Genomic DNA, 9,502 nt, shown 5'->3' with positions numbered 1-9,502 from the left:
TGTGTTTATTCCCCAAACATAATTAAAGTATAAAAGAATAACAAATATTGTTTTGTACATATTATAAAGTTATAGTATGCTTTGCTGCAATCATATATAACTACGAATTATATTATCAGAAGGTTACAATTCTCAGATATTTTTATGGCTGTATGAACATATTTTAAAGCACATACAAATTTTAGAAAAAGGGAGAAGCTATCATAGAGAGAAGTGATTTAATAAAACATAAAATTTTAAAAAAATATGGCCCAAGAAGAATAAATTACTGTTGACTTCTAAACATTTATCACCTCATATTGAGTATCATCTTTTGTGAAATATATATTATAAAATACTATTTTGCAAATAAAAATAAAGTAAATTAAATGTCTGTTATTACAATAATAATAAAAATATGATAGAACCTAAAATGTGTAATAAAAATAAACATTTTGTATTTTTTGGAAAATTGAATAATCAACTTAATTTTTTTATTTATAATTTATATTATGATATTAAAAAGTTATTTATAAGTAGGACTCTTTTATAGACTAAATTATTAATATTGTAAATCTTTTTAATGAAAATTTTTTTAATCTGTAATTAATAAATTAGAGCTTCATTTATTATGGAACAGAAAATTAAATAAATATTTGCTCACTAGCAAGGCTATCAGAAAATGGAGCAACAATTACACATGTTGCAAAATAAAATATTAATCCAAATGCTATTGAAATTGGTAAGGCTGGCAGAGCTTTTTTGAATATTGCTAATAATAGTAATGTTAAGCACAATCCCTGAAAAGAACATTCCATTAATTACAGATTTTTATTTTTTTTTTGTTATTCGAATTATTTAAATGCATATTTCATTCTTACAATTAATATAGCAACAAAACATGCTAAAGTTGTATTCCAATCACCATAACTGGAAGCTTTCCCAACAAGTACACCATAAAAAATAAAATCTCCTAATCCCAGTTTTACTCCTCTCTCCTGTTGCATTATCTGTTGCTGATTAACTTGTGCTTGCTGTAATGAAGAGTCAATCTGTACTGTATTTGGTTGATTGGCCTGAACATTTTCCCTAATTTCTTGTGCTCTGCGTGTACTACGATCAACTGAGAATAGATAAATTTAATAAATTTTTCAAACTAAACTAATTTATAACTAAAAACTTATATAAAAAATTGATTGTAACATTTTCAATGTAAAAAACAGAATATAATAGAAGAATAATACTACAAATTAAATGCAAAAATAAATTATCATACCATGTGTTTCCAACCATTCTCTTGTAAACCCACCCTCTTCTGCATCACTAGCTACAGAGTTAGTCTGATTTTGAGGCTGAATTCTGGCAGGAGATGATATACTGTCCCCAGTACCAGAGTCTCCACTAGCCATTGTAGCTGCAGATATATATCCCGTAAAACTTAAGGTAAATGCATACATAACAGTTGATGAATAAATCAATGCAGGGAATAATGACTCATTTCGTTCCTGAGCAGTTTCAACTAAAATTCTTAGTGGACCTTTTGGTGTCAGAACTGCTATTAAATCTGATAACAATAAAAAACAATTATTCTACTCTTTTAATTAATTGTCATATTTTTAATTATAATTTCATTAGAGAATAATTCAATTTACATAATTTCTAAATTTTATCATTTTAAATATTAAAGATAATATTTAATTTTTAAAATGAGATATTTGTTACTATAAAATAACTGATTATTTAATTTACAATTGTTAATTGGAATCTAATATCAACTAGTAGAATCTTCATATATATTTTTTTTTAATATTACATAAAATCCATCATTGATATTAAAAAGAATTATGAAAATTTTATTATTTAATAATCAGAAGAATATTGTAATAATTTCTTTATATAAATTTTGTAATATAATATTAGTAAATTAGTTTATATGTTTATAATTGTAAATATAAATAAGTTAAAATATATTGCAACAAATTAAATAAAATTAAAGAAAAATTTTATTTTTAAATAAAATAGTTATAAGTATTAATGAATAAAATTTAAGCTATTTTTACTAAAGTGCATAATAAAATCCTTTACGTTTCATAATAAATAATTAATAAATATTAATTTAAATTAATTTATAATTTACTTTATAAAATTGTATGTATACTTGTTAAAAATCTATGTAATAACATACCCCAAATACTTATGACAGCTAAGACAGTCCAAGCTGTCCATTCTGGTAAATATTTAATAAAAACAAGAGCCATCATAGCAGCTATAAAAATAAGGTATGCTTGTTGTAGAAATAATGGACCTTCCCAATGAATACATAGCATGCCAACAACTCCAAAATTCCATAATCCAATAGTTAATGTTATTAAATCCATTGGTATATTATAAGCTTTTAATACAACTCTATACATATTACAATTAATATTATAACATATTGCTTTATTAGAATAATATTTTTTTTTAATTTTTTTATACAAAACTTATATTTGGAAATTAAATTCAAATCATTTTACTTACTCACAATATAAAGAAGTGAATAGAAAAAGGAGTATTAAAGAGCTAATGATCAACCATGCATGAATGGTTTTGTAGAATCTGTATTTATACAGAACAATTAATATCACAGTCATAAAAACTACCACTCCCATTAATATTAGTGAATTGGCAAAAGCCTGCCAAGCTTTTGTGCCTGAATCTGTTGTTTCTTCATGGAATGGTGTGTATACTCTTTTAATACAAATTATAAATAATACATATGTTCAATTATTTAAAAAAATCTGACTATTATATACAAATAATATACATACAAGTAAACTCCTTTAAGAGTATAAAAGCGTACAGAGCTAATTGTAGATACAACTACCAACATACATAATGAAACAGGAACAAATAATTTTATGACATGTTCAGCTCCGTATTTTAGTTCTTCTTCTACTTCATCTTGTTCATCTATTGGATTCCCCAGTGGACTGGATCCTTGATATTCTCTTCGATTTCTATTAATATCACCTTCAATATGAACTTCAGGTATACCATTTTCCATCTAAGATATTTAATATAGGGATTGTACTTTAATTTTGTATTTGATATTAAATTTTTATAATACATGTTATAAATTTTTAAAATATACTTCAATACTGCTAGCTACTTTTGAGCCTATTTTATGTTTTATGGCTAATGATGCACTATCTGTGCAAAGTTCAGTTCCAACATGACTATCCATAAGGCTAGTATATTCGTTAGCACACTCTAAGTCACTCTCAGACATTCATTAATTTATAAAGAACTTATAACAAATACAATAATGAACTTATCGGTTAATTATCGGCAAATATTAGCTCGAAATTAGCTTTTCGAAATTGTTTATTCTTTACTGATTTTTTTTACATAACCCTATCAATAACGTAATGACAAAAATACTTAAATAACTTCATTCTATAATTTGGCGATCATTATTTTAAATATTCTTTTAAATACCATATAAGTATTAAAAAGTATATAATTTATTATATTTATTTATTATATATATTAAGTATTATTATTTAATTTATATATAACTTAAATACACTTCAGCTCATTTCGAAAGTTTCTATCAAAATATATAGAAGAACACACAATAATAAAATCCACATTCTAGCCTAAATTGATTTTTTTATACGTTTATACAACCATTCGAATAGATACACAGGCGTAAATGAATATTTTCGTTATAAAAAAATAAATAGAATAATTTTAATTTTAAGAAACTAGTTTATTCTATTAATAAGTTTAAAGTTATTATATAAATTGAACCATTGTGACCAAATGACAATTTTAATCGTTTCTCTGTAATAAATAATATCTAAAAAATGAAAGATCTGTAAAATTAAATTATATATTTAAAAATCTAATGAAAATGTATTAATTTTATTAACCAAACTGAAGAATCACTAAACTACTTTTGTCAACTAAAACGATTATTAAATATTAATATGATAGTATTAATGATCAGTAAATACTTAAAAAACAGGTAAATAATAAATATTAATTCGTTATTTAACACATATAAATTAATTATGAAGTAATCAAATAATACAATTAATAAATCAAATTTAAAATAAAATATAAAATGAAATTTTAAGTAGTTTTATTTTTAATATTTTTATATTTTTTATATATACTTTATAATATAGTTATAACAAAATTTCATTGGTAAAAAAATTATTACTTTCTAATATAAATTTTAATATTCCAAGTTTTTTATTTAGTGTACTTGGAAAAAATAAAACAAGAAAATTTAATAAAACTATTTGGAATATATGTTTGCAATCTAATTATCATAATACACCTATGTATTTTAAAGAATTGGTAAGCAATAAGTATTCATAATTTAAAAATTTTTAAATAAAATTTAATTCAATTTTATATTTTTTATTTTTCTTAAAAAGACAGATACGATGAAACTTAAATTAAGACAACGCAAATATAAAATATTGAGTAAACCAACACTTATATGGAAAAATATGACTGTGATAGAGTTGGCAATATCAATGAAAGAACCAGTTGAAAAAATTATAAAAGTACTTTCTGAAATTGATTACAAAAAAAATGAGTTTGATTCCATTGTAAGTGATTTTGATATTATAAAAGAGGTTGTCTCTATGTTGGGATATAATTATAAAGATATATCAGATAAAAAAAATAAAAATAATTCTAATTCTACATGTTATCAGTTAGAAGATATTTTAAAATAGTACAGTATTTTTATGTAGTACAATTAATTATTACAATTATGTATTACAATTATTATTATATTTAATACTTATTTATTGAAAAATTACTTTAGTGAATCACCACATCCTGTAGTACTTATTAAAAGACATCCTATTGTTACAATAATGGGTCATGTTGATCATGGAAAAACTACATTATTGGATTCTTTAAGGATGACATCAGTGGCAGACAATGAATTTGGTGGAATTACTCAACATATTGGAGCATTTAATGGTATACAATCTTTTATTTTATTTTTTAAATCGTAATTGCAAACAGTATACACCTTAATACAATTTTAAATATAACAATGATAACCAAATAACAATGATATGCAAAACATTTCAAATAATTGAATTAAAGATTTATTAAAGATATAAATTTTAGTAACATTAGGCAATGGTGAACAAATAACTTTTTTGGATACTCCTGGACATGCTGCATTTTATGCCATGCGAGAAAGAGGTACTAAGGTAACAGATATAATTGTTCTTGTTGTTGCTGCTGATGATGGTGTTATGAAACAAACTGTTCAAAGTATAGAAATGGCAAACGAAGCAAATGTTCCAATAATAGTTGCTATAAATAAAATTGACAAGGCAAACATTAATATTGTAAGTTGTATATAAATTATTATTAATACTTTTTTACATTTCTTGATAAATCTTTTATTGTTCTACCAGGAGAGAACTCAACAAATGTTAGCTAAACATGGAGTTATTGTTGAAGACATAGGTGGAAATCACCAAAGTGTAAATATATCTGCCAAAAATGGAACAAATTTAAATTATTTATTAGAAGCAATATCAGTACAAGCTGAAATAATGGATTTAAAAGGTGATCCAACAGGACCTGTAGAAGCAGTAATAATTGAAGCGACGAATAATATTGGTCTAGGAAAAATGACATCATTGATAATTCAACGTGGTAATCTTAAACAGGGTGATATATTAGGTAGAAAATAATAAATAATTCATTACTATTTTATCTTTATTTATTAGTTAAAATGTACCAGAAAGGCTTTAAAAATAAAATTAGTAACAAAATTATCAACATAAAAAAACTTAATAGTCAGTAATACTATAAAGTAATAATTTAAAGTAATACTATAATTCAGAAGAAAAGTATAAAATTCAAGTGAGAAAAATATTTATTAAAAATTTGTTATTGTATAGATGTATTAATATATTAAAGAATACATCAAAACTGAAAGTTTTTTTGACAATTAATTACAAATAATAAAAAATTACTTAATGCTTAATATATTTATAAATGATTAAATAATCTATGATTAAATATTGCAGTCAGTGGTATAACATGGGCCAAGGTAAGATCAATTTTCGATCATACTGGTTCACAACTTTCTGAAGCTAAGCTATCAAATGTTGTACAAATCACCGGTTGGCGTGATTTACCTGTCGTTGGCAATAACGTCTATCAAGTAAAAAATGAAAAAAAAGCTCATTTAGTAATTAAATATCATCAAGTAAACCTTAATAAAGAAAAATCTGTAAACCAAAAGAAAGTTGCTGATCAAAAACATGCTGAACATGTAATTGTAAGTAATATTCTTGTATTTTGCTCATATTTTTATTTTCAATCAAGAGGTTATTTCAATTTTAGCAACATAAAAAAATTAAGGAGATGCGTTTATCAGGATTTGTATCAAAATCTGAAAAGGTTGAAAATCTTAAGGATGAATCATTAAAATTATATGTAATAATTAAAGGTGACGTCGTAGGGTCGGTTGAAGCAATATTGGATGTATTAGAAACTTATAAAGATAAGAAATGTACATTATCTATTGTTAGCTATGGAGTTGGATCAATTACAGCAAGCGATCTTGAATTATCAAAAACTTTTAATGGTAATAATAAATCTGAATGTCGAATTAAATTTATTCAATATTCAATATTCAATATATAATTTTAAATTAATAATTTTAGCTGTAATATATTGTTTTAATATTAAAATTCCAAAAACACTTTTAAGTGTGATTGATGAAAATAATATTATAGTTTCTGAACATAATGTTATATACAAACTTATTGATGATATAAAAACTAAAATGTCAGATATGCTTCCATTAATACAAAAAGAAGAAACAATTGGTATGGAAATGATTAATTTAATTTCATATATTTTAATTTAAGTTATAAAGTACATATTTTTAGGTGAAGGAATAGTTTTAAAAGAATTTGATGTTAATAATAAAAAAACAAAAGCTGTAATTGCAGGATGTCGATGTACAAGTGGTGTATTTAAAAAGAGTGCATTTTTTAAAATATTGAGAAATGGTGAAGTTATTTATGATGGCAAGATATCTGAAATGAAACATTTCAAAAATGAAATTGAAACACTCCATTTAAAACAGGAAGGTGGGTTAAAGTTAAATGAAAAAATCAATTTGAAACATGGTGATGTGGTTATTTGTTATAAAATTGTAGAAGAACCACAATTTATTAATTGGAATCCTGGATTTTAAGTAATATATGTAAACAAAATTTTAATAAATATTGTAAATAAATTTTTGTAAATACATTTAATAAAATCCAATAAATGTTCAAGACATTTATTGCATAAAATATATTGTATATGAATTAAAATAAATTTAAAAAATAAGTATATAGTACAATTATTAGATATTTATAGTATTAAATTACAAATTTAAATCAATTTTTGAAAATAAATGCTTTTTGACGAATAAATATGTCATTGATATATTTTATAAATTCTATAAAAATTTATATTATATATTATAATTTTTTTATTTTTTTAGTGATATATAACTAAAATCTTTTACTATTTTTATTAATACCTTGAAAAGTTTAATATATAATAACAGAATATTTAACTAAGTATTAAGATACTTATTCTGATTAATATGTTACTGTAGTAAATTATTCAAATTCTACAATTTTTTAATATTTCAAATTAATATAAAACATTAAAGAGAAAAAAGGAAACAAATAAAAGAATGATTAATAATTAAGTACAAATTTATTTATTATTGAGACACTATAGTGGTTCTTATATATATTTAGTCAATCAAAAAAAAAGTATCAATTAAATTTTACATGTTCTTTAAATTATAGACAAACCTATTTTCATATACCAAGAGATTGAAATTATAACAAAAAATTTCAGTGTACAAAATAATATTATACAGTTAATAGTCCTTTGATAGATTTTTTGGTTAATTATTCCTTGATACATATTTTCTTTTCGTTAAATTAATCAGTTCACTATCGATCGTCCCATTCGCATAAATTTTCGTACAATGAATTTAAGTTCAATCAATCTTTGATTGAGAAAGCGGAAACGGACTCTTTTTTTTCAAAATTAGAAGAGATCATTCATCTTGAAAGTTTAATTACATTCTCTATACTATAAAAAACCATACATAACCAATACTTTAATTCAAAGGTGCAATATCATATACAAATTTTATAATACAGCGCAGTAAGCAGTTAAAAAAAGTTTGCTTTTTAATAAATTAAAATATATTTATTTTTAAATTATGAATATTTTATCTATATTAATTAATTTCAAAAAGTATAAATGAATTAAAATGTGTTATTTCATAATTTAAAAATTTCAAATAAAAAAAATTTTTTTGTCTTACAAATTATAAAAAAGGTTATATTTTTTATATTTTCAAAATGAAACAGAACCCTGGTCCTTACATTATGTAGATTAATGAGTATTTATATCACTAAAATATCTATTCTCATATTACCTTAATTAAAATAATAAATACTGTTCATAAAATCAAAACTTCTTATAATGCTTAATTTAAAAAATTCAAAATGCAATAATTTCACATATAAACTTTATATTAAAAAAATATTATAGCCAACACATTTAATAATTATTAAATCATATAATCTAAATATTTATATTTGTTACTTAATAGAATAGGTGACATATTTTATAGTCTGCCCGATTAATTAAATTTATTTGTCAAGGATAAATATTAAAAAAATTTAAATTATTTTTTTACGATTTTGCCATTTGTGCTGCATACCATTTGTGATGTCCAATCTGCATCTTCAATCTGACAATCAACACTCTTCATTTTATGCAATAAGTTATTTTAATTTTAATTTTACTTTTGGTTAAGGGCTGAAAAATATTGATCCGTAGAATGTCCATAGACGTTTTAAATAGGAAATTTATTAAAGGGGGATTCGATTAATTGCACCTATTAAAAAATTAAAAACACTTTACACCAAGTAAATTCAACAATGTACATCAAAGAAAAATCAAAATCATAAAATCTCGGAACTAATCGAGCGATCATTGATGACAAACGTCATACGCACACATGCACGCGCGTTATGCGCATAATAATCTGCAGACTTTTGGAAACTATAACGCACCGATTGTTACTCAATATCTATATTTTTCGTGCCGTCCAATTAGAAGGTAGAACACGCCACAAGAAGACGCGAAGCAATTCATTTACGAGGCATAAGTTTCGCGAAAGCGACGCTGCAGGTGCTGGTAGGCCGTAAGTACACCCTTTTTTTTTTTGTGGAGACGACAGGCAGCGGGCTCTTGATTGGCCTTCGCCACCATTGCTTCGAAGGGCTCGATCTCAACATCGTTGTCTGGATGAACAAAGAGAGCGATGGAATGTCTACCCCGACCGCAGAGTTCTGGTACAACCACCCGATGTTTGAGAGCCGGAAGAGCACCGCTCGTCCAGCAACTCAGAATATCGCCACTATTAACGAGAATAGCACCAGGAAGGTGACCTACACGA

The 9,502-nt window shown here is 23.9% G+C and overlaps 3 protein-coding genes across 3 annotated transcripts in view; 1 reads left to right on the top strand and 2 right to left on the bottom strand.

Annotated features, from left to right (window-relative positions):
* Positions 1–588: 588 nt before the first annotated feature.
* Positions 589–3,292, bottom strand: Psn (presenilin). The gene is made up of 7 exons (XM_011505287.1): positions 3,113–3,292; positions 2,790–3,025; positions 2,500–2,709; positions 2,165–2,385; positions 1,256–1,543; positions 861–1,102; positions 589–779 (listed from the first exon to the last, which is right to left on the bottom strand). Exons 1-7 carry the CDS (start codon positions 3,248–3,250, stop codon positions 624–626), a joined length of 1,491 nt encoding a protein of 496 aa, XP_011503589.1. The 5' UTR covers positions 3,251–3,292; the 3' UTR covers positions 589–623.
* A 578-nt stretch (positions 3,293–3,870) lies between these two features.
* mIF2 (mitochondrial translation initiation factor 2) lies at positions 3,871–7,219 on the top strand. Its single transcript, XM_011505311.1, has 10 exons — positions 3,871–3,991; positions 4,410–4,655; positions 4,695–4,714; positions 4,808–4,968; positions 5,122–5,348; positions 5,418–5,688; positions 6,039–6,292; positions 6,358–6,601; positions 6,681–6,845; positions 6,909–7,219. Exons 2-10 carry the CDS (start codon positions 4,419–4,421, stop codon positions 7,217–7,219), a joined length of 1,890 nt encoding a protein of 629 aa, XP_011503613.1. The 5' UTR covers positions 3,871–3,991; positions 4,410–4,418.
* A 1,868-nt stretch (positions 7,220–9,087) lies between these two features.
* The window catches only part of LOC105366746 (gibberellin 20 oxidase 3), a 28,171-nt gene continuing 27,756 nt past the window's right edge, over positions 9,088–9,502 (bottom strand). Inside the window, 1 exon segment of the mRNA XM_011505286.1 lies at positions 9,088–9,502. This exon segment is cut by the window's right edge and continues 10 nt beyond it. Within this exon segment, the coding sequence (XP_011503588.1) occupies positions 9,199–9,502 (304 nt within the window). The 3' untranslated portion in view covers positions 9,088–9,198.

The sequence above is a fragment of the Ceratosolen solmsi genome, unplaced genomic scaffold (genome assembly GCF_000503995.2).
Source record: "Ceratosolen solmsi marchali unplaced genomic scaffold, CerSol_1.0 scaffold87, whole genome shotgun sequence".
Classification (NCBI taxonomy): domain Eukaryota; kingdom Metazoa; phylum Arthropoda; class Insecta; order Hymenoptera; family Agaonidae; genus Ceratosolen; species Ceratosolen solmsi.
Note: the sequence above shows the minus strand (reverse complement) of the source record. Positions and strands in the feature narration are given on the sequence as shown.

What these genes read in the sequence shown, in the direction of transcription:
- Psn (XM_011505287.1), bottom strand. Translation starts at nt 3,250, where the DNA reads ATGTCTGAGAGTGACTTAGAGTGTGCTAACGAATATACTAGCCTTATG. An exon ending in ACTCTTAAAGGAGTTTACTT is followed by an intron (nt 2,710 to 2,789) that starts GTATGTATATTA and finishes TTGTATTAAAAG; the next exon opens with AGTATACACACCATTCCATG. An exon ending in AGAATGGTTGGAAACACATG is followed by an intron (nt 1,103 to 1,255) that starts GTATGATAATTT and finishes ATCTATTCTCAG; the next exon opens with TTGATCGTAGTACACGCAGA.
- mIF2 (XM_011505311.1), top strand. Translation starts at nt 4,419, where the DNA reads ATGAAACTTAAATTAAGACAACGCAAATATAAAATATTGAGTAAACCA. An exon ending in ATTATAAAGATATATCAGAT is followed by an intron (nt 4,656 to 4,694) that starts AAAAAAAATAAA and finishes ACATGTTATCAG; the next exon opens with TTAGAAGATATTTTAAAATA. An exon ending in TTAGAAGATATTTTAAAATA is followed by an intron (nt 4,715 to 4,807) that starts GTACAGTATTTT and finishes AAATTACTTTAG; the next exon opens with TGAATCACCACATCCTGTAG.